Source organism: Diorhabda sublineata, chromosome 1 (genome assembly GCF_026230105.1).
Source record: "Diorhabda sublineata isolate icDioSubl1.1 chromosome 1, icDioSubl1.1, whole genome shotgun sequence".
NCBI lineage: Eukaryota > Metazoa > Arthropoda > Insecta > Coleoptera > Chrysomelidae > Diorhabda > Diorhabda sublineata.
The window spans coordinates 18,605,600-18,632,032 of NC_079474.1; the positions used below are offsets into that span (position 1 = coordinate 18,605,600).

At 36.8% G+C, this 26,433-nt stretch overlaps 1 protein-coding gene across 1 annotated transcript in view; it reads left to right on the forward strand.

The window, feature by feature from the left end:
* Positions 1-26,433, forward strand: part of LOC130452383 (uncharacterized) — a 251,678-nt gene that overhangs the window by 141,710 nt on the left and 83,535 nt on the right. Inside the window, exons 17-24 of the mRNA XM_056791629.1 lie at positions 121-296; positions 359-1,285; positions 3,042-3,179; positions 7,507-8,289; positions 10,380-10,523; positions 10,619-10,690; positions 10,922-10,999; positions 11,661-23,114. Of these exons, the coding sequence (XP_056647607.1) occupies positions 121-296; positions 359-1,285; positions 3,042-3,179; positions 7,507-8,289; positions 10,380-10,523; positions 10,619-10,690; positions 10,922-10,999; positions 11,661-23,114 (13,772 nt within the window). The remainder of the gene's footprint in view (positions 1-120; positions 297-358; positions 1,286-3,041; positions 3,180-7,506; positions 8,290-10,379; positions 10,524-10,618; positions 10,691-10,921; positions 11,000-11,660; positions 23,115-26,433) is intronic.

The following is a 26,433-nucleotide window of genomic DNA, read 5'->3' on the forward strand; positions in this document are numbered from 1 at the left end:
TTTGACAAAATGTCAACTCTATTAAGGTCGTTTTTACTGAATTTAGTGACTGGATCAACTCGTATTTTTGTTTTCATTTTGTATACTATGAAAATTAATGTGTTTTACTTGGTTTTTCAGGGATCATAATTGTTTAGCTAACGAGAAATGTATAAGAGGTGTTTGCAAAACCATTTGTAATTCTGACACGGCTTGTAATGCCAATCACATTTGCGAGAATAGAATATGCGAGATTGGATGTCGTAGCGATAGCGTTTGTTCACCTGACAAGGCTTGCATCGACAACAAATGTCAAAGTGAGTAGATCAAAAGGCATTTAACGATCAAAATCCTTACTTTTATAATTCCATTTTTCCAGATCCTTGCGAAAAAACAACGACGTGCGGAGTTTGCGCGCAATGTCTAGTAAATAACCACGTCGCTCAATGCAGCTGTCCCGTTAACTTTTTAGGTAACCCGCAAAAATCTTGCTCGCAACCAGCGATCAAATGTAACTCCGATTGCGAATGTGACGAAGTGGGCGGTTATTGCACAAAACGGTGTTCGACAACAGAAGATTGCGCGTGCGGAGAATCATGCGTGAATAAGAAATGCCGCAATAAATGTTCCGCTTCAACGCCCTGCGCGCAAGGTCAAATATGCACGAGAGGCGCTTGTCTACCGGGATGCAGATCCAGCAACGATTGCCCGAATTCTGATATTTGTAATAACAGAAAATGCGAAAATCCTTGTAACGCGAACGCTTGCGGAAAGAACGCTGTTTGCACATCGGCAGATCATAGAAAAGTATGTCTCTGCCCTAACGGTTACAAAGGAGATCCAAACAGATCCTGTAAACCTTTCGAATGTCGAAAAGATTCCGATTGCGAATCGAACAAAAAATGCGGCGAAGACGGTGCTTGTAGGAATCCGTGCTTAGAGAAAAACGCTTGTGGAATAAACGCTCAATGTAGAGTAGTTGAACGACAACCACTTTGTACTTGCCCGCCCGGTTACCTCGGCAATGCACTCATCGAATGTAAACAAGGTCGTACCGAAGAATGTTTAAAGAACCCCTGCGGACCGAACGCCAAATGTAGGGAAAAAGAAGACGGAGGATTCGAATGTGTATGTTCGACTGGATGTATAGGGGACGCTTACAGGGGATGCGTTTGCGAAGGACAATTGGTTAATTTATGTAAAAATAAATTATGCGGCGCCGGGGCGTTATGTAGAGTAGTTAATGGTAAAGACGCTCAATGTTATTGTCCACAAAATAAACCGGCCGGTGATCCCACGATCGAATGTAAGTAGCATATTTTGTCTTTTAAGGCCACTTGACAACATGCAAGACAACGTGCAAGAGATTGACTGCAATTTCTTAAAGGCCGCTTGACATGACATTCTATGCAATGCAAGACGCAATATTTCTTGATCAAAAGCATGCGCAGATGAAGTTCATCTGATTGTTTCATTCAAGATCTTGCCATTATCGGTTTTGTACCATTTTTATTGCGTGCAAGTTGTAATCCAGTTACTGTTGACATAACAGATCAGCTAAAGCTTTTTATTATTATCATTGTTAAACTAGATATAAAATATATAAAATTTGAGGTTTTATTGTTTGCATGCAATTTCGTGCACGTTGCATTGCATTATGTCAAGCGGCCTTTAATAATGAAATGTCATTTCGGAATAACCAACTTATCCGCAAAAAATACTGAATTCGTTTTCTAAAATATCAACGAATATCTTTAAGATAATATTCATTTCGTTTTGATTTAAATACAGACAACAAATCAATTTTGCATATTTCATTGAAGTTGCTATTATTACAATTGATGTATCTTTATTGAAAACAAGCTTTACCATATTTCTATTAGCTTTTTCTATTGGAGCTTCTCTACATTCACTTCATCTTATCGTAATCGTTGCTCGAAGTTTGTTTCGTTATTTCTGCTCGCGAACATTTGACATGATACTCTCAGTAATCTCGCTAAGTACAGTATCCCAACTTTGTTAATTACTCGAATGGAAGTCTTTAGTCGATGTCGAACATTTCCCTTATGAGACAATCTCACTTGGATGAGCACTTTGTGAGCATTCGAATATCGGAGTAGTAGGTTTTGTGTAGATTAATATGAACATCAAACAGAAGCGTTTAGGTATACGGGTCGTCCGAGATCAAAATTAAACTACCAACTTCTCTGAATATAATATTTATCAATCCTCTGAAACGAAAAGCTGTAGTATACATGTCTATCTCAGCTCAAAAGGAAGGCATACATCTTCCAGGCGGATGTACAATCTTATTCTCTTTAAGTCTATCTATTTGTTATGTAGTTCCTCTATCCAATTTCTATCCCAGTTTTTGAAGCTTATACATTTAGCTCCTAGATATTTAGCTTCTTTTGTCTGGGTTGTCTTTCCTGTAAAACAAGATTGGGCTCGAACTATCTGGTTATAACAAGCTTTGATTGCTCTTAGATAAATATTATAAGATTAAAGCGACAAAATTCCGAATAACCATCTGCGGATAATGTCAGGTATTACTGATGCAATGGATTCAATTACAAAGTTAATATAGAATTGGGATAGCCACAGAAGGACGTTGGACAAAAAATCTTTTGGAGTACAGGCTTAGTCAAACCGCGCATTGTAGTAGAGGACGTCCACCAACGAGATGATTTGATAATATTAAGAGGATGCAATCAAATGGGATAAATGAGATAAGGATGGATTTCAAGCAGTAGTATTAGATGAGTAGAAATAGGATGATACTTTTCGCCTTATCTTCTTATTTTATTTGTTTTGAGATGGTTCCTTTCCGTTCGGTTGGTCTAAATATTTCGTTAGGGTAGTGTGTGTTTTATCTAGTATTTATATTATTCTAATATTTAATTTCGTTCATGATTTCATCGGTGTCTACACCTTTTGAGTGATTTGATGTTGAAGCTTCGGGAATTGCTGGCAGTATTTCTCAATTTTCTTCCATTACTCTAACATTCACACTTTATGAATTATGATCCTAAATATTTTCTCGCTATTTTGTAATTTTTCAGGTTCTATTGAGAAAACAACTCCAGATTGTCGTACTGAAGGTTGTGGCAAAAATTCGGAATGTATTCGAGAGAATGCATTCTTCGTTTGCCGTTGTTTGCCAGGATATTCAGGTAGTCCTGACAAAGGATGTAAGCGGGGTAAGTGAGGCAGACATGAAAACAAATTAAGGGAGAAATTTTTACATATTTTTTTATATTTGTATACAGTACATAGGCTTTTTATCACCCAAAATATTGAACAAGTATGCCTTTTAGTCTTTTTATAAAGAGAATAACCAGCCGCTAATTATTTATTTCATTATAGAAGACGAAAATTATTTTTAGGAATATAGCGAGTGTTATTTTGAAAAATCCCTCGTTCGTTTTTTCATTTTATAGCAGACTTGGTTATTTTCTTACGTATAATACACAAAAAACCGTTTTGTACAAACCTTGATACTCTGCACGTTATTTGTGTGTTTTTTTTGTGTGTTGCTATAGAGTATTATTGGTCAAGGTACTTAGAAGGATGTGGCACGTATCTAAAGAATAAACGTCACATTCCAGTTATTCATTTGAATAAAATATTGTAGAGATATATGGAATGCAATGGGAATTCGTACTACGATATTTAACATTCGATTCAATAATAAAAAAAATTAACGCGAGACCCGATAAAATTATCTGCTACGATCTTAAACAAACCTCTAACTTCATTTTTTATTTGTTTATAAAATTATTTTGTTTAAATTCTAATGAATCCAATGTGTCAAAAATATAATGACAGTTAATTAATCTAAACCAACATCTTTTATCATTGGTTTGGACTTTGGTTCTATCCTTTGTTTCCTGTTCAGCTGTCACCAGTTCAGTTCTCTATTTTCCAGGTTATTCGCCCCTTCCGTCTTCTCTTTTTTCTTTGACAGATGACATGTGACACACCTCAACTGTTTTGTGTCCATGTCCAAATTTGCACTGCAAAACTGTCTTCTACAACTGATATTGGAAGAACTTATACTACATTGTTCATATAAATATGATGATAAATTGAAATAAATAATAGTGATATGCACCTAAATTAATCAAAGGAGAATATTTGTTGCAGTATACTCGACTTAGTTAACAGCTAGATAAATCCTAAATCATCCTTTTCTTCCATTAGTTATAATGTATACAGTCACTTACTTACAGAAACTTATTAGAGAAGAATAATTAATTAAGATTTCACTTTTTATTGAACAGTTCTTCTCTTGGTCTCATAAAATATTAGGGTCGATTCGTTTTTTAGTTTTAAGCTAAGCAGCAGTTTTGTTTCTATTAGATACAGTAGCTTGCATTCCATAAATCACGGGAGCGAAAAACGCCTTCGATACTTTCATCTAATTGTGCTACAGCCTTATTGAAGATACCTACCCTGTAAATATAGTACTAGAATTGTTTGTCTCGTCATGTGGAATGTACACTTTTTATACGGTTCCAATCTGCCTGTCACATGATCCTAAATAAAAATGCTTCCCATCACCCGTCATATTTCACAATATTACACATTCCACGCAACTGATTGTTTTTTAAAATAATTTGTATTCGAAAAATTGCAATATGATTTTATATGAGCACCAGCAGCGCAAAGTCGATAGCGCAGCGGGTATGATGATGTGTCAGATTGGGAACTATACTTCAGTTGACGAAATTTGGTGAGACTGCTTACCATATTTATTACCCGCACCAATGTACCATACCATCTATTTAGGAAAGTATGTACCACACATAAAGGTGCACCAAATATCGTAAAAAGAAGTATACTATAGAATTCAGATCTAGTAAACTATTTTGAAAAAATCGAAGTGTCATTCGAATATAATCATGTCTTAGATGTTCCTATACAGGGTGTTTCTATAATCGACCGACAACGCTTTACCACAGAGAGATCTCAATAAATGATTCATCTTAATATAGAAATAGGGTGTTAAAAATTTCATATCAAAAATTTACCATAAATCATGAGCACCCCTAAATTCTTTTTGCAAATTTTGTGAACAATATGCTTCTTAATAAAGAAATATTTTGACAATAAACTTTATAAAATTTAACCAGTTGTCACTTTTATCCCCCTATTTTTTACACCACTGGAGCAAATTCTTTTTTAATTTTGTTTTGAATTGCTTGATTATTTTAAGTTAAAAAACTAATAACCTTTTACGAAACTAAAATAGACGGTGTCACTTTTGGGATGAAGAAGATACGCGCAATTTATTCGTGAAAGCGGATTTTAGTATAAATATTCGGTTAATCTGTGGGTGGGTACGGTTGGAAATTGCTTAATCGGGCCTTACAGTTTACCAAATAAATTAAATGGAGCAAATCATACGCGATTTCTGGAATAAATGTTGGATGAATTGTTGGAGAATGTACCGTTAAATATTAGACAACACATGGGTATCCGTTCATTTTGCTGCAGCGGCAAGAAATTACTTAAGCAGACGTCTTAGAAAAAGCAGGAAGGGTCCGGGTGGACCCAATTGCTGGCCTCCAAGATCACCTGACTTAAATCCTATCGACTTTTTTATATGGGGCTATATATATATAGTATACGAAACAATAATCGAATCTAAGCAAGATCTAATAGCTAGAATTGAAGCTGCGACAAAGATAATTCAATCCCATCGAGATTTATTCTCAAAGACACGTTTTTTAATGACAAAACGATGTAAAAAGTATATTTAAGTAAGCGGCTAACAGTTTGAATAACTACTGTAACTTTGTCAATTTTGTTATTATTGAAATACAGTGTTGTTTAAAATTTAATTTTAATTTAATTTAAAAATAATTTGTGTTATTATTATTTTTATTTTCATTGCCAATTTTGTTATTATTTTAATACATTTTTGTTTGAAATTGAGATTACGAATAATTTTTAGTTTTAAGCTGCTTACGCTTAATCAGTATTCGAAATTGAATGAAGAATTAATTAATTTGTAAATTACTTACGTGCTTGCAGACTTTTTAGACAAATTTCTACGACGCTGTTCATTTTAGCTCCACAAAATATTATTAGTTTTTTAACTAAAAACAATCAGGCAAAAAAAAATTTTAAAAAAATTCTGCTCCAGTGGGGTTAAAAATAGAAAGATAAAAATGACAACTAACCTTGACTGGGCGCCACCACTTAAATTTTTACAATGTCTGTTTATGTCAAAATATTACTTTATTAAGGAGCGTATGGTTCACCAAATTTGAAAAAAGTATTTAAAGGCCTTCTTGATTTATGGCAAATTTTTTATTTAAAATTTTGAACACCCTATATCTCAACAACTAGACCCCGTAAGGGTTCGTATTCCTATATGAAAATTGATCATTTATTGAGATAAAAACGTGTGGTAAAACGTTGTCGGTCGAATACAGAAACATCCTGTATATATATTCTTGATTTATGTCTATTCTGTTAAATGATCGTTTTTTATATGATTTGATGTTTCGAACTTATTATCTGTTTTAACCATACACAGATTCTCCACTAACTTGGAATTCCTGGAAGCGTTTGTGAGATTCATACTGAACACACCATTTATTTATAGCACTACACCAACACTCACAATTACACTGTATGACGCGCGTTTTGTTATCTTCTTCAGAGCCTCAGACTGAAGGTAAACTAAAACCATTTTAGTTTACTTTAGTTTCTGGTAATTATGTGTAAATATTCATATGAATATAGACATCTATATTATTAACCAATGAATAAATTTCTATTTCTATTTTATAAATAATAAAAATAATTGAAATGATTTCATCTTTTTTCTCGTATATTTAAATTTGATTTTAAACAGAAAATTCTATTGTACTTTGATAATCAGATCGGAACGTCAAAAAATATATCCATTACAAAAACCTATAAAATATTGAAGGTCTAAAATCAAAAACACACTAGTCTACTCAAAAAAGTATTAATATCTAGAAATTTTAATTCTGTTTTATACATAATAAGAAGCTTATTTCAAAACTGAAGTCCGTTTGATCAACTACAAGTATATTATCTATTACAATCTAGATTCATTTCATAGTTAATCGGACTTGTTTTGAGATTTACGGTTTGGATGTTTTCATAAAATGTTACTAAAAATTTATGAGATATTTTTGATATTTTTCAAAGAAACTTTATCGACCCGTACCTCATAGCAAATTAAACGATTTTATATTTATTATTAACACTTGTCCTATATCTGAATTCTGTAGGATGAAAGGAGCATTCTCACATTGATTATTGTATATTAGCATTTTTGTCTATAGTTACCCTAAAAATCTACAAAGCTATAGATGCTTGTAAATACTGCCGCTTTGTACGGTCATGTTGAGATGGCCTCTTTCATTTCTCTCCATCTTTCTGACTATCTTTGTCACGCCCGCATGCGAATGTATTGTGCATCCTTTTCTACGGTTTTGTTTTCTTATAAAAAATTGCTTTCTTTTCTTGCCCACCTCGATGTAGCTGCTGAATGTAACAGCGACTTAGAATGCCCTCAAGATAAAGCTTGCCTCAACTTCCAATGTGTTAATCCTTGTACTTTGAGAGGAGCCTGCGGTTTGAACGCCCTCTGCGAGACCATACTACACAGACCGAGATGTTCATGTCCGGAATGCTACAATGGTATCGCTAGTACAGCTTGTCATCCGGACGAAAAATGTTTGCAAGTAAACGGAAGACCCAACAAGATTCACTGTTTGTCCAATAATGACTGTTCAGATAATTTAGCTTGTGAAATAGCTACAGGAGAATGTATAGATCCTTGTGAAAATAAAGCCTTCAAATGTAGAGGAAATAAAAAGTGCGAAGTACACCATCATAGACCGACGTGTGTGTGTAAGAAAGGTTTTCTGGTAAACGATAAAGGCGAGATTTCTTGCGCACCCGACGATACTGAATGCTATCAAGACAGCCATTGTTCAGACAAGAAAGCGTGCATCGAAGGTATCTGTCAAAATCCGTGTACGGCAACGACCAAATCGCCATGCCCACCAGAAAAAAGTTGCGATGTTTCTAACCACAAACCGGTGTGTATCTGCTTAAAGAATTGTACACCTTCACTATCCATTTGTCTGAGAGATAATGGATGTCCTGCAGATCAAAGTTGTAGAGCTTTTAGATGCGAAGATCCCTGCAAAACTGCCAATTGCCCGGAAAATACTCCGTGCTTCGTGGAAGATCACAAACCAAAATGCCAGTACTGTCCTCCAGGTTTTAAAACAGATCCTAAATATGGATGCGTTAAAGGTAAACAATCATTCTGGGTTCAGATTTTCTTCTAGTGCTGTGCTACGACAACATTATATCGGCTTTCGGGTTTTATTTTACTTTTTTGAGTGTATGCGCAGTAAACTCTTCATGCTACATCGGTTTACCTTCTTACAACGTCTTGAACTTTTACTTTTTTGAACTTTAAACAAACAAAATTAAACAATTTCTCTATTTCTTTTTATAATGGATTAACATTTGTTTAGCTCTAACCCGAAATATCATACGAACGGATCCTGTAACAAGGTAAACGTTTTGGGACTGCTGGACATCCATCAAAAATGCATGGTTCAGGTAGCACTTGAACTTTTCGAATATTTCGATTTGCTTGAACCAAAAAACAGAAAGCTTTAAATTATGTAATTCTATTTTTATTCCAAACAGAAAAAAACATTCACGTCAATTCCTACAAATATTGTATTTTCTTTATAATTCGATAAAAAACTTCCTCCTTATACAAAATTGTATACCAAATGTAGTATTCTCAAATTATTAATTATCAATGTCTGTTTATTGGGAAGAAATGCATAATATAAAGCTCCATTTAACGGCTTACAAATTCAATTGCTGTTCTTCAATCAACGAATTGAACGTGAAACTACAAGATCATTTGTTTTGCTTTATTTATCCATGGTTAATTGATTTGTTACCTCAATTTAGCTAGTTTTTGAAGAAAAAAGGAACCTGGAAACATAGGAGAGTCCAGAAATATAACGGATATTTGGAAAATTGCATGGGATCATCGTTTATCATTCGATAAATATTCTAATCGTCAAATGCTTGTATAAATTGTATATATATTTCATTTCCTTGGTGATGGGAAGCTGGTGGTATTCGTTTTGTTAGATATAGTAGTACTATTAGATCGCTTTTAGATTTTTTTATTATATATTATACATTGAAACAACGTTTTTGTTTATAAAGCGTAATATACATACTAATGAATATACAATTATATATGAAAACAAAAATTACGCTCAATTGACTTAGCTGGTTATATACTATTTTATTAAGAGACAGAAAGAAGTAATACTACATAGTACTGATTTAGCAGAAGTAGATTTTGTTTGCTGATATCAATTGGAAATTTATTAAAAAAACAAAGTGTTTTAAACTAAAAAGACAACAAAAGATAATAGAAGACAACAAAAGACAACAAAAGACAACAAAAGACAACAAAAGACAACAAAAAGACAACAAAAGACAACGAAAAAAACCAAAAGACAACGAAAAAAAACAAAAGACAACAAAAGACAACAAAAGACAACAAAAGACAACAAAAGACAACAAAAGACAACGAAAAAAAACAAAAGACAACGAAAAAAAACAAAAGACAACGAAAAAAAAACAAAAGACAACAAAAGACAACAAAAGACAACAAAAGACAACAAAAGACAACAAAAGACAACAAAAGACAACAAAAGACAACAAAAGACAACAAAAGACAACAAAAGACAACAAAATACAACAAAAGACAACAAAAGACAACAAAAGACAACAAAAGACAACAAAAGACAACAAAAGACAGCAAAAGACAACGAAAGACAACAAAGACAACGAAAGACAACGAAAGACAACGAAAGACAACGAAAGACAACGAAAGACAACGAAAGACAATAAAAGACAACAAAATACAACAAAATACAACAAAATACAACAAAAGGCAACAAAATACAACAAAAGGCAACAAAAGGCAACAAAAAATGACAAAAGACAACAAAACATGATAGATGTCAATTCAACTAATGAGTGTAACTTCATGGGCAAATTATATATACTAAATATACAACTGCAAATTAATAATTTCATATCATATTTATTTGTTAAAATTTAAATATTACAAAACTGTCTATGTGATCAGCTTGAAGTCATTAAATGATCTTCGACCACACTATTATCTTTTGAAACTAACTCAAAATGAAAAATTGAAATAAAATAAATTTAATAAGGAAAATCTTAGGCGTGAACTGTCACAAAACTATCGATTCTTACAGTTTTGAAAGATGATATGTAAAACTGTTCACAGTAACTTACAGTTTTATTCTATTGTATTTTATATTGTTATTTAGATGTTCAATGCCGCTCACATGATGAGTGTACTTCGCAGCTAGCATGTATAAACAAAAAATGTCAAAATCCTTGCGCCGTATCGAACCCGTGTACGCAGTCACATGACTGTAAAGTACAAGACCATCAACCAGTATGTGTTAAAGGTAATATATATTAAAAATCTCCAACGTAATAAACTACAATCAATTTGCGTGTATTACCCAAATAAAATGAATTTATACGTCTATCTATTTTTCAGTATGCCAGTGCCAAAGAAATGAAGATTGTGGAAATGTTAACTTCCAATGCAACGGCTGTCAATGCGTGCCGGGTAAATATTGTTATGTTTACAAGATAAATCTGAAATCATCTTAATCTAAATTTATTATCTGGCTATAAGCCAGGAAAACATTGAGTCACGTTTATCTCAAAATCTTCTCAAAAAGAACATTGCAAATATTCCTCTTCTAGATTGATCAAAAGAGAACTAGTACATTACCGTTACTATCAACTAAAAATTTGAGTATCTTGATGACTATTTTCGAATTCATTCTTATTTCAGGAGAACCTAGAATACCCCTATGTACACACTGTCCGCCGGGTTTATCATGTGACCCTATAACAGGAGCGTGCCATGAGGGTAAGTATTCATTATATTTTTTATTCGATCATCATGTGTTGCTGTTTTTATTATCGCTACCTATCCAAAAACCTAATCCTACCACATGGAAATAAATGGATAATCGTGCCGCTAGGGGTAAGCTTCTTCTAAAATGTTTGAATCTGAAATGGTATTTTTAAAAATGATTTTATCTGTTGCAGCTTATTATCATCTAACTGAATATTTTTATCTAACCGATATGGTGGTTCATTGTAAATTATTTGTAAAAATGGCAACACAGTTTTTAAATATTTGTGACTAAGCAAAGCGATTTTCATCGTATTCTAATATACTCTTATTTTTCGGGGTTTTCCTTTAATCCGAGGGATAGCAGGTTATTTTTGACAATTAATGAAATTGACAACGTTCAACGCTTTATTTGTAATTTCACTTCTTTATTTCGATGACTAAAATTAATAAATAAATTGTCAAAAATGTTCAAAACTATCTCTTAGTAAGTAGAAGTTGATCGAGTTGAATAATTTCTTGAATGTATATACCTCTGTAAATTATTGTGAAAAGTTCGGTTGTGGTTTTGCTATGACATTGCATGCACTAAACCATTTCATCCCAACACGATACCAGTAATGTTGTAAATATTAGGTACTAACTGATATTTTGTTGTTTTTTAAAATAACAGATATGGTGACCACACCCGCCCCACTAACCGAAACACAAAATGTGACTTTTTCACAAATAACAAACGCTACTACCTCTACTACCAATCTAACATTTACCCAGCCTGGCATAACAAACACCAAGGAAATTATCGCAACATATACAACTACGTATCAACCAATCGAATCGCGAACATTCCCAGAAGAGATGGAAACTACCACAGGAAAAGTTGTATTATATCCCGAAACTACTACGACAAGTACTTATGAAGAAATATCTACTGAAAAACCATCAATTATAACGAGTATTTATACTACTTTAACATCTATATTTACTACTACTGAAAAGAGTATTACCCCTCCAGTTACTACCGCTAATGAGGAAACTACTGAAGGAAGTTCACGTGGAGAACATGAAATTACCACCGAAGCAATGACATTCGGAACAGAAAAAGGATCCAATTTAACAACATCGGGTCTAAATCAAGAAACTTCAATTGGATATACCTCGTCTCAATTGCCTGAAATATCTACAATACGCCAGACTGAGACAACTCGGGAAGAATATACACCGGAGGAATCGCCAAAAACGAAGGTGACTCAAGAAAATGAAATAACCAATGACGTGAAGACGACATCAGGAAGAGAATATACAACGAAAGAATATGTTGGAACAACAACGATAAGTCTAGAAACGTCATCTGCTGAACAGACTCAAGGTACTGAGAGGTCACGAGGCATGGAGATGACAACAGAAGTAGAATATACAACGAGGCAATCGCCACAGACAACAACAATCGGTCTAGAAACGTCTTCAGCTGAACAGACTCAGGGTACTGAGACGCCCAGAGGCGTGGAGATGACAACAGAAGGAGAATATACAACAAAGCAATTACCACAATCAACAACGATAGGTCTAGAAACATCTTTAGCTGAACAGACTCAGGGTACTGAGACGCCCAGAAGCGTGGAGATGACAACAGAAGGAGAATATACAACAAAGCAATTGCTACAAACAACAACGATAGGTCTAGAAACATCTTCAGCTAAACAGACTCAGGGTACTGATACGCCCAGAGGCGTGGAGATGACAACAGAAGGAGAATATACAACAAAGCAATTGCTACAAACAACAACGATAGGTCTAGAAACATCTTCAGCTAAACAGACTCAGGGTACTGATACGCCCAGAGGCGTGGAGATGACAACAGAAGGAGAATATACAACAAAGCAATTGCCACAAACAACAACGATAGGTCTAGAAACATCTTCAGCTGAACAGTCTCAGGGTACTGAGTCGCCCAGAGGCGTGAAGATGACAACAGAAGGAGAATATACAACAAAGCAATTGCTACAAACAACAACGATAGGTCTAGAAACATCTTCAGCTGAACAGAGTCAGGGTACTGATACGCCCAGAGGCGTGGATATGACAAAAGAAGGAGAATACACAATAAAGCAATTGCCACAAACAACAACGATAGGTCTAGAAACATCTTTAGCTGAACAGACTCAGGGTACTGAGACGCCCAGAGGCGTGGAGATGACAACAGAAGGAGAATATACAACAAAGCAATTGCCACAAACAACAACGATAGGTCTAGAAACATCTTCAGATGAACAGACTCAGGGTACTGATACGCCCAGAGGCGTGGATATGACAAAAGAAGGAGAATATACAATAAAGCAATTGCCACAAACAACAACGATAGGTCTAGAAACATCTTTAGCTGAACAGACTCAGGGTACTGAGACGCCCAGAGGCGTGGAGATGACAACAGAAGGAGAATATACAACAAAGCAATTGCCACAAACAACAACGATAGGTCTAGAAACATCTTCAGCTAAACAGACTCAGGGTACTGCGACGCCCAGAGGCGTGGAGATGACAACAGAAGGAGAATATACAACAAAGCAATTGCCACAAACAACAACGATAGGTCTAGAAACATCTTCAGCTGAACAGTCTCAGGGTACTGAGACGCCCAGAGGCGTGGAGATGACAACAGAAGGAGAATATACAATGAATCAATTGCCACAAACAACAACGATAGGTCTAGAAACATCTTCAGCTGAACAGTCTCAGGACACTGAGACGCCCAGAGGCGTGGAGATGACAACAGAAGGAGAATATACAATAAAGCAATTGCCACAAACAACAACGATAGGTCTAGAAACATCTTTAGCTGAACAGACTCAGGGTACTGAGACGCCCAGAAGCGTGGAGATGACAACAGAAGGAGAATATACAACAAAGCAATTGCCACAAACAACAACGATAGGTCTAGAAACATCTTCAGCTGAACAGACTCAGGGTACTGATACGCCCAGAGGCGTGGATATGACAAAAGAAGGAGAATATACAATAAAGCAACTGCCACAAACAACAACGATAGGTCTAGAAACATCTTTAGCTGAACAGACTCAGGGTACTGAGACGCCCAGAGGCGTGGAGATGACAACAGAAGGAGAATATACAACAAAGCAATTGCCACAAACAACAACGATAGGTCTAGAAACATCTTCAGCTAAACAGACTCAGGGTACTGAGACGCCCAGAGGCGTGGAGATGACAACAGAAGGAGAATATACAACAAAGCAATTGCCACAAACAACAACGATAGGTCTAGAAACATCTTCAGCTGAACAGTCACAGGGTACTGAGACGCCCAGAGGCGTGGAGATGACAACAGAAGGAGAATATATAACGAAGCAATCGCCACAGACAACAACAGTAGGTTTAGGAACATTTTCAGCTGAACAGACTCAAGATACTGAGATGCCCAGAGGCGTGGAGATGACAACAGAAGGAGAATATACAACAAAGCAATTGCCACAAACAACAACGATAGGTCTAGAAACATCTTCAGCTGAACAGTCACAGGGTACTGATACGCCCAGAGGCGTGGAGATGACAACAGAAGGAGAATATACAACAAAGCAATTGCCACAAACAACAACGATAGGTCTAGAAACATCTTCAGCTAAACAGACTCAGGGTACTGAGACGCCCAGAGGCGTGGAGATGACAACAGAAGGAGAATATACAACAAAGCAATTGCCACAAACAACAACGATAGGTCTAGAAACATCTTCAGCTGAACAGTCACAGGGAACTGAGACGCCTAGAGGCGTGGAGATGACAACAGAAGGAGAATATACAACAAAGCAATTGCCACCAACAACAACGATAGGTCTAGAAACATCTTCAGCTGAACAGTCTCAGGGTACTGAGACGCCCAGAGGCGTGGAGATGACAACAGAAGGAGAATATACAATAAAGCAATTGCCACAAATAACAACGATAGGTCTAGAAACATCTTCAGCTGAACAGTCTCAGGGTACTGAGACGCCCAGAGGCGTGGAGATGACAACAGAAGGAGAATATACAATAAAGCAATTGCCACAAATAACAACGATAGGTCTAGAAACATCTTCAGCTAAACAGACTCAGGGTACTGAGACGCCCAGAGGCGTGGAGATGACAACAGAAGGAGAATATACAACAAAGCAATTGCCACAAACAACAACGATAGGTCTAGAAACATCTTCAGCTGAACAGTCACAGGGAACTGAGACGCCTAGAGGCGTGGAGATGACAACAGAAGGAGAATATACAACAAAGCAATTGCCACCAACAACAACGATAGGTCTAGAAACATCTTCAGCTGAACAGTCTCAGGGTACTGAGACGCCCAGAGGCGTGGAGATGACAACAGAAGGAGAATATACAATAAAGCAATTGCCACAAATAACAACGATAGGTCTAGAAACATCTTTAGCTGAACAGACTCAGGGTACTGAGACGCCCAGAAGCGTGGAGATGACAACAGAAGGAGAATATACAACAAAGCAATTGCCACAAACAACAACGATAGGTCTAGAAACATCTTCAGCTGAACAGTCACAGGGTACTGAGACGCCCAGAGGCGTGGAGATGACAACAGAAGGAGAATATATAACGAAGCAATCGCCACAGACAACAACAGTAGGTTTAGGAACATTTTCAGCTGAACAGACTCAAGGTACTGAGACGCCCAGAGGCGTGGAGATGACAACAGAAGGAGAATATATAACAAAGCAATCGCCACAGACAACAACAGTAGGTTTAGGAACATTTTCAGCTGAACAGACTCAAGGTACTGAGACGCCCAGAGGCGTGGAGATGACAACAGAAGGAGAATATACAACAAAGCAATTGCCACAAACAACAACGATAGGTCTAGAAACATCTTCAGCTGAACAAACTCAGGATACTGAGACGCCCAGAGGCGTGGAGATGACAACAGAAGGAGAATATACAACAAAGCAATTGCCACAAACAACAACGATAGGTCTAGAAACATCTTCAGCTGAACAGTCACAGGGTACTGAGACGCCCAGAGGCGTGGAGATGACAACAGAAGGAGAATATATAACGAAGCAATCGCCACAGACAACAACAGTAGGTTTAGGAACATTTTCAGCTGAACAGACTCAAGGTACTGAGACGCCCAGAGGCGTGGAGATGACAACAGAAGGAGAATATGCAACAAAGCAATTGCCACAAACAACAACGATAGGTCTAGAAACATCTTCAGCTGAACAGTCACAGGGTACTGAGACGCCCAGAGGCGTAAAGATGACAACAGAAGGAGAATATACAACAAAGCAATTGCCACAAACAACAACGATAGGTCTAGAAACATCTTCAGCTGAACAAACTCAGGATACTGAGACGCCCAGAGGCGTGGAGATGACAACAGAAGGAGAATTTACAACAAAGCAATTGCCACAAACAACAACGATAGGTCTAGAAACATCTTCAGCTGAACAGACTCAGGGTACTGAGACGCCCAGAGGCGTGGAGATGACAACAGAAGGAGAATATACAACAAAGCAATTGCCACAAACAACAACGATAGGTCTAGAAACATCTTCAGCTGAACAGACTCAGGGTACTGAGACGCCCAGAGGCGTGGAGATGACAACAGAAGGAGAATATACAACAAAGCAATTGCCACAAACAACAACGATAGGTCTAGAAACATCTTCAGCTGAACAGTCACAGGGTACTGAGACGCCCAGAGGCGTAAAGATGACAACAGAAGGAGAATATATAACGAAGCAATCGCCACAGACAACAACAGTAGGTTTAGGAACATTTTCAGCTGAACAGACTCAAGGTACTGAGACGCCCAGAGGCTTGGAGATGACACCAGAAGGAGAATATACAACACAGCAATTGCCACAAACAACAACGATAGGTCTAGAAACATCTTCAGCTGAACAGTCACAGGGTACTGAGACGCCCAGAGGCGTGGAGATGACAACAGAAGGAGAATATACAACACAGCAATTGCCACAAACAACAACGATAGGTCTAGAAACATCTTCAGCTGAACAGTCACAGGGTACTGAGACGCCCAGAGGCGTGGAGATGACAACAGAAAGAGAATATATAACGAAGCAATCGCCACAGACAACAACAGTAGGTTTAGGAACATTTTCAGCTGAACAGACTCAAGGTACTGAGACGCCCAGAGGCTTGGAGATGACACCAGAAGGAGAATATACAACACAGCAATTGCCACAAACAACAACGATAGGTCTAGAAACATCTTCAGCTGAACAGTCACAGGGTACTGAGACGCCCAGAGGCGTGGAGATGACAACAGAAGGAGAATATACAACAAAGCAATTGCCACAAACAACAACGATAGGTCTAGAAACATCTTCAGCTGAACAAACTCAGGATACTGAGACGCCCAGAGGCGTGGAGATGACAACAGAAGGAGAATATACAACAAAGCAATTGCCACAAACAACAACGATAGGTCTAGAAACATCTTCAGCTGAACAGACTCAGGGTACTGAGACGCCCAGAGGCGTGGAGATGACAACAGAAGGAGAATATACAACAAAGCAATTGCCACAAACAACAACGATAGGTCTAGAAACATCTTCAGCTGAACAGACTCAGGGTACTGAGACGCCCAGAGGCGTGGAGATGACAACAGAAGGAGAATATACAACAAAGCAATTGCCACAAACAACAACGATAGGTCTAGAAACATCTTCAGCTGAACAGTCACAGGGTACTGAGACGCCCAGAGGCGTAAAGATGACAACAGAAGGAGAATATATAACGAAGCAATCGCCACAGACAACAACAGTAGGTTTAGGAACATTTTCAGCTGAACAGACTCAAGGTACTGAGACGCCCAGAGGCTTGGAGATGACACCAGAAGGAGAATATACAACACAGCAATTGCCACAAACAACAACGATAGGTCTAGAAACATCTTCAGCTGAACAGTCACAGGGTACTGAGACGCCCAGAGGCGTGGAGATGACAACAGAAGGAGAATATATAACGAAGCAATCGCCACAGACAACAACAGTAGGTTTAGGAACATTTTCAGCTGAACAGACTCAAGGTACTGAGACGCCCAGAGGCTTGGAGATGACACCAGAAGGAGAATATACAACACAGCAATTGCCACAAACAACAACGATAGGTCTAGAAACATCCTCAGCTGAACAGTCACAGGGTACTGAGACGCCCAGAGGCGTGGAGATGACAACAGAAGGAGAATATACAACACAGCAATTGCCACAAACAACAACGATAGGTCTAGAAACATCTTCAGCTGAACAGTCACAGGGTACTGAGACGCCCAGAGGCGTGGAGATGACAACAGAAGGAGAATATATAACGAAGCAATCGCCACAGACAACAACAGTAGGTTTAGGAACATTTTCAGCTGAACAGACTCAAGGTACTGAGACGCCCAGAGGCGTGGAGATGACAACAGAAGGAGAATATACAACAAAGAAATTGCCACAAACAACAACGATAGGTCTAGAAACATCTTCAGCTGAACAGACTCAGGGTACTGAGACGCCCAGAGGCGTGGAGATGACAACAGAAGGAGAATATACAACAAAGCAATTGCCACAAACAACAACGATAGGTCAAGAAACATCTTCGGCTGAACAGTCACAGGGTACTGAGACGCCCAGAGGCGTAAAGATGACAACAGAAGGAGAATATATAACGAAGCAATCGCCACAGACAACAACAGTAGGTCTAGAAACTTTTTCAGCTGAACAGACTCAAGGTACTGAGACGCCCAGAGGCTTGGAGATGATAACAGAAGGAGAATATGAAAAAACTGAATCTGTCGGACCAACAACGATCGGTCTAGAAACATCTTCAGCTAAACAGACTCAGGGTACTGAGACGCCCAGAGGCGTGGAGATGACAACAGAAGGAGAATATACAACAAAGCAATTGCCACAAACAACAACGATAGGTCTAGAAACATCTTCAGCTGAACAGACTCAGGATACTGGGACGCCCAGAGGCGTGGAGATGACAACAGAAGGAGAATATACAACAAAGCAATTGCCACAAACAACAACGATAGGTCTAGAAACATCCTCAGCTGAACAGACTCAGGATACTGAGACGCCCAGAGGCGTGGAGATGACAACAGAAGGAGAATATACAACAAAGCAATTGCCACAAACAACAACGATAGGTCTAGAAACATCTTCAGCTGAACAGACTCAGTGTACTAAGACGCCCAGAGGCGTGGAGATGACAACAGAAGGAGAATATACAACAAAGCAATTGCTACAAACAACAACGATAGGTCTAGAAACATCCTCAGCTGAACAGGCTCAGGGTTTTGAGACGCCCAGAGGCTTGGATATGATAACTGAAGGAGAATATATAACGAAGCAATCGCCACAGACAACAACAGTAGGTCTAGAAACATTTTCAGCTGAACAGACTCAAGGTACTGAGACGCCCAGAGGCTTGGAGATGATAACAGAAGGAGAATATGAAAAAACGGAATCTGTCGGACCAACAACGATCGGTCTAAATACGCCTTCACTTGAGTTAACTCTAGGAACTGAGACAACTAGAGGCGTAGATATAACAACAGAAGGAGAATATACAACAAAGCAATCACCACAAACAACAACGATAGGTCTAGAAACGTCTTCAGTTGAACGGACTCAAGTTACTGAGACGCCAAGAGGCGTGGAGATGACAACAGAAGGAGAATATACAACAAAGCAATCGCCACAATCAACAACGATAGGTCAAGAAACATCTTCAGTTGAACAGACTCAGGGTACTGGGACACCCAGAGGCTTGGAGATGATAACAGAAGGAGAATATGAAACAACGGAATCTGTCGGAACAACAACAATCGATCTAGAAACGTCTTCAGCTGAACAGACTCAGGATACTGATCAGACTCAAGGTACTGAGACCACAAGAGGCGTGGAGATGACAACAGAAGAAGAATATATAACACAATCGCCACAGACAACAACTATAGGTCAAGAAACATCTTCAGCTGAGCCGACTCAGGGTACTGAGACGCCCAGAGGCGTGGAGATGACAACAGAAAGAGAGTATACAACAAAGCAATCTCGACAAACAACAACGATAGGTCTAGAAACATCTTCAGCTGAACCGACTCAGGGTACTGAGACGCCCAGAGGCGTGGAGATGACAACAGAAAGAGAGTATACAACAAAGCAATCTCGACAAACAACTACGATAGGTCAAGAAACATCTTCAGCTGAACCGACTCAGGGTACTGAGACGCCCAGAGGCGTGGAGATGACAACAGAAGGAGATCATAAAACAACGGAATCTGTAGGAACAACAACTATCGGTCTAAAGTCGCCTTCAGTTGAGTTAACTCAAGGACTTGAGACAACTAGAGGTGTAGATATAACAACAGAAGGAGAATATACAACCAAGGAATCGCCACAGACAGAAGTAGAATATGAAACAACGAAATCTGTCGGAACAACAACGATAGGTCTAGAAACGTCTCCAGTTAACCAAACTCAGGAAACTGAAGCAACTAGTGGCATAGAAATGACAACGGATGGAGAATATTCAACGAAGAAATTGCCACATACAACAACAATAGGTTTTGAGACGTCTTCACCTGGGTTGTCTCTAGGAATATCGGACATAGACTTATCAACAAAAGGAGAATATGCTACAATAGAATTTGTTGGAACAACAACTGTAAGCGAGGCGATCTCAGATATACCGGAAGTGTCAACACCCCCCGAAGATAAAGTATTAGTCTATGCTGAAACCACTGCCTCTGAAGATATTGTTACTGTCACTCCTTATTACGTCACAATTCCGTCTAAAGAAATAGAAGAATCAATCACTACTGAAATACAAGTTCAATCAACTACAGGCCAAATAACTACGTACGTCTTTGAAGACACTACAGTCGAACCATTAGAGTTCAGGACTCTACCTGAGGAAATGGATACTGCTACAGAAGGAATTGCTTTTATTCACCCCGAAACAACTACTGCTCAATTATATATAACAGTAACTCCTGAATATCCATCTATTGAAACATCAATGGTACCTGGGGACTCACAATCAGAAATCAAATTGACTAAAGAGTCATCGACAACAAGTGACATCCATATCACTTCTGTAACGGAACCAATATTGAATCTAACTACTCAAGGACTTAGTCAAATTTCATTGGAAACAGCTGATAATGTAACAAGTACTGTATATCAACCAACAGAAGTAGAGCTCCCAGAAACCAAAGAAAAATCTTTAGAAATGACTTCAGGAGCGCAACCTATCGAGGCTGAAGTGACAACTACAAGCACAAATCGACCTTTTATTACTCACGTAACAAAAATATCTGAAAGTGGTGGAGGAGAAGAATCAACTACCTTACAAAGTACTAAATCTTCAGTAGAAGTGATAACAAAAAGCGGCGAAACTACTCTTGGCACTCAGCTCACTGTTTCTCCTCCAGAAAATCAGAAAACTACAAGATCCGAATCTTCAGTAGAAACTACTTTCATATCAACAACTACAGCGAAAATATCTGAAATTACTGAAGAAATTCAATCAGCTACAAGTGAGGAAACAACAAGGACACATTCAGATGGATTGACTACGATAACAGGAAGCGAAGAATCTACTTTTGCTACCAAGTCCAGCGCTCCTTCAGAAACCCAAGGAAGTACTTTTGTACCAAGCACTACAATGGAATTATCTAAAAGTACTGAAGGAATCAATTCAGCTGTCATAAGTGAGGAATCAACGTATGTAACTGAATCATCTCTGACTGTAACTACTTCACAAAGTACTGAAGCTTCAACGAAATCGAAGACAGGAAGCGAGACAACTACTTCTGTCGCCGACTCCAGTACTATTTCATTGCAAAGCCAGGAAACTACTCCTATACCAAGCACTACAATGGAATTATCTAAAAGTACTGAAGGAATCAATTCAACTGTCATAAGTGAGGAATCAACGTATGTAACTGAATCATTTCTTACTGTAACTACTTCACAAAGTACGGAAGCTTCAACGAAACTGAGAAGCGATACAACTACTTCTGTCACCGACTCCAGTACTATTTCATTGCAAAACCAGGAAGCTACTTCTATACCAAGCACTACAATGGAATTATCTAAAAGTACTGAAGGAATCAATTCAACTGACATAAGTGAGGAATCAACGTATATAACAGAATCATCTTCTACTGTAATTACCTCACAACGTACGGAATCTTCAATTGAAACTACTTTTATATCAACCGCTATAGGAGAAACAACTGAATCAACTATCACAAGTGAGAGAACTAGATATGAAACAGAATCTCCTTCACAAACTACTGAAAACGAAACAACGAGTGAAAAACCAACAACCTTCTTTTATCATTCTACCAGTTGGTTACCAATAACAACAGTAAGAACTGGAAAAGAATTTGTTACCACAGAGTACCCTGCTAAACCATTTTCAGAAATAATCACAATTACAGAAAGTACTGCGACAGAAAGAACTAGTGAACAATTTCTTACAGAATCGTCTACACTAAATGTAACAGAAAGTATTGCAACTACTACGTTTGCAGAAAGTTTGAGTACCATATCCAATTTCACTGCGGAAACAATGACCTCAACATTACCAACCACTGTAGGTAGTACTTCCACAGAGGGATTAGCAGAAAGAGCTTCTACCGAAAAAGAAGTATCACATCTTACAACTTCAAAAGTTCAAATATCAACTACGGTGGGTAAAGAAGAAACCACTATACAAGGTGCAGAAGAAACTACAATTAGTAGTAGAGAAATAACTGAAGAAGTAGTAACAACAGACATAACAACACTAGAAGGAAGACACGGCGATTCTGACTTAAAAGAATATACAACTACAGAGTTCTTAACAACATTACCAATAATAACCATCAAAAATTTAACAGACGTACTTGTAAGCAAGTCAGATAAAGAATGTTGCGATAACAACGATTGCTCAGGAGTAGAGGTGTGCAAATCTAGACGTTGTGTTCATGTTTGTAATATAGGAGGGGTGTGTGCGGAGAACGCAGATTGTATAGCTGTGAATCGCACCGCTGTGTGCTTCTGCCCGGAACAATATTTTGGAGATCCACATAGGATTTGCTTTAAAGGTATACGAAAAGCATTTTCAAAATTGGCAATCCTTTTACGAAGTTTCTAATGACCAGCTACAGTCTGTAAATAATTTTCAGAATGATGAAAAAATAGTATGAACTCTTGACGATCGATTCTTTTGTTAGATGTTGTTTCCTGTGAACCAGTCTTAGTTTAATAACAAATTAAAATTCAAGATTAGGAATTTGATGTTAAAAGTCTCATAACTATCTTTCATCAGCTAATAGTAATGTTTGATAAGTTATTGGAACAAATTGATTAATTTTATTATCGTTATTATCATATAGAATAAATAAATGATAATTTCTAACGTTTTATTCCAAACTATATCTTGTTTGTTGATAAATATTTTGTCAGCATCATTTAATTCGATCTTAGATGTAAATCACAATGCGATATTTAAACATTTTTATCATTATGATTCGTCACGTGTAAACATTCGGCATACGTCAAAATAATAGAACCTTCTTGATGTTATTTCTTCTTTTTCTTAATCATAAGTCATAATGAGGCATTTAAACTACTTAGATATTAAAGGATGAAATATATTTGACATCAGTGTAAATATTAATTCAATTATCTCAACCAACTATATTGATTTTTAAGTAATAATGTTGGGAGGGTTTTTAATTAGACGGAAGAGGATTGAAAGAATTTAGAGTAAAGATGTGGAGAAAGCAAAAAAAAACATTATTAGTCCACTTCTGTCTATGTGCCATTCATGGACAGAATATAGCCAGTAAAAATAGATGGAATAGCAAATACATTTAATAAAATGGAAGACAAAGTAGACAATTAGATAAAGACATGAAAATGGAAATGAATAGATTTAATAATGAAACGATAAAGAATAGATTGAGTGATAACTTTTGAATACCTCGGAATCACCAGAGTAAGAGAATCCATGAACATTATGTTTTGATTAAGTCAATATTCAGGAAAAAAGAAATAGGCGATGACATGTAAATGATGGTATACAACTAACGGAAAGGAAAGCTGGGGACTGAACAAAACGATATCATAGAAAAGCTCAAACAGAAACCAGAAACAAAAAAATACGAAAATATGAAAAGTAAAACCAAAGAAAGCTTGGCTAGATGAAGAAGTACGAGGAAAAGAAAGAAATAATTAAACAAATATATAAAAGGAAAGCGAGAATTAAAACTCCAATACTCCACTCTCGAGAAAGCATAAAGAGTTTTTGAAAAAAAAAGAAGTAATAATGTTATATGGTTTAATGTTGGTCTGGATTGTTTTATAAATTATAAGCTTCAATCACTAGATTGATGTCAAAGAAGGCAAAGACCGATCCATCTGTAAGCAAAGTCGTGGAGTCGGTTTTTTAAGATGTGCGTAAAATAATTTTGAGAAAGAGAAGAAAGCAAAGAAAGAAATAAAGCAAAAAGTGTTGTTTTATCAAGACAAAGTTTGAATTGCTATTTAATGCACTCTATCCCAGACTTAAAGAAATGACTCGGTGGTCAATGAAGAGGTGATGTCGGTAATTAATGCATATTTTGAGGAGCTTGACGATTATTATTATAAAAAGGGTATGTTTTTTCCAAAATTTTTCTGTTTTCTTTGTTTTGGGGCAATCCTCGTATGTAATGTCTCGTTTTTAGATTATGCTCAAAAAGCTGACAAAATTTTATGAGTTATATTTATAAAAAGATTATTCTATTCAATTCGTATCAAATAGAGTAATAATAATCAGTTCCTATAACTTAATCAAATAATGTATAAAATTACTTGTAAAATAGAAAGAATCCGTATACATTTTTATGTTGGAAAATTTCCGTAATATGTATATAGTTTTGTAATTTTTTTTAATAGTTTTTCAAACTACAGCACATTAAATACCTTAACTAATTTTTTTAAATAAAAAATTTTGCAAATGATCTATAGAAATAAAAATGTTCAATATACCTCAAAACTCAATAATAAAAATTTCGGATGAAAAACATTTTTCAGAGAGAGTTTGACAACTAAACAAATGGTAATTCTTATCCCAGGATTTCAATACATATTTATAGGATTATATCCAGACCATTTAGGTCCGTCGCCTTGTAGTTTCTCTCCACTTCTTTAGATCCCATGCTTTTTCTCTCTAAGGTCTTCTTCCACCACTTCTCTCCACGGTTTTTTGGTCTACTTTCTTCTCCTCTTGCCCTCTGGTATCTTACATGCAACTCCTTTCAAGAATATGTCTTCGTCCATTCGTTCTATGTGACCTCACCTTCGTTATCTTTTTGTCTTTATAAAAGCGCTGATTGCTGCCTCATTGAAAAGTGTATAAATTTCATACTTTGATCTTCTCTTCCCTCCTAACTCTATCTGCTTTCCTCTAAAAATTCTTCTGAAGAGTTTTCTCTCCCTAATATCCAATTTCTGTTTTAGTTTTATTCGTTATTATCCAGAGTTTCTAGAGTCGTAGATCTGGACATCTCTTTCGATGTTAATATCCTTCTAAAACTGCCTGCACAGCTGTTACTTTTGGCAATTCTTTGTTCGATTATTATCACCTAGTAGTACACCCAAATACATGAAATTTTCCATAAACTTTGTTTTGTTATTATTGAAGTAAAGTAATTTCAATACTATTCTTTTAAAATTCTATGCCCAAGAAATGATTTCCTGAAACACGATTGCTGTTTGTTGAAGAAAATATGTCCGAAAAAAATTGACCATGAAGCTCGCAAATTTTTGGAAAAAAACTATGAAGTATAACTGAAGGTGACTTTATTCAAACGAAAGTAGTTTGGAAGTAGTTTGAATTCAGTTTTTGTTGTTTTACAAACAAATCGATTATCGCATGACATACTGACAACTTGATTTTTGTTTAAACTTAATCTTATGTTGAAATGATAGATCATAAAAAACAATTCTCACCGGAAAAGTTTAATTTTGTATAGATCATTTGCAGTTAAATCAACGAATGCATGTACCAATTGATTTTAATCGGTTAAGGTTAGAATCCCATCCTAATTAATTCCCAGATAAATTGAAAAATCAACAATAAAAATAAATAATTTGTAATTAAACATTCCATTTTCCTACACATTCGCTGCGTTGTACAAAAAAAATACAAATCTTCAGATGTGCCAACAATAAACACCTAGTCGAAAATCTTTTGTATATTTCATTCTATGTAGATTGTTAGTTTTCACAATTTTCACTTTATATATCAATATACTTATAGCGTTTTCGTAGTGGGATTGTGGGAAAATTAAACACCAAAGTGTACTTACTCTAATATATTTCCGAGCTTTCAAATACTTATGTACTAATCGTCTGATAATTAATTAGTTAATAATT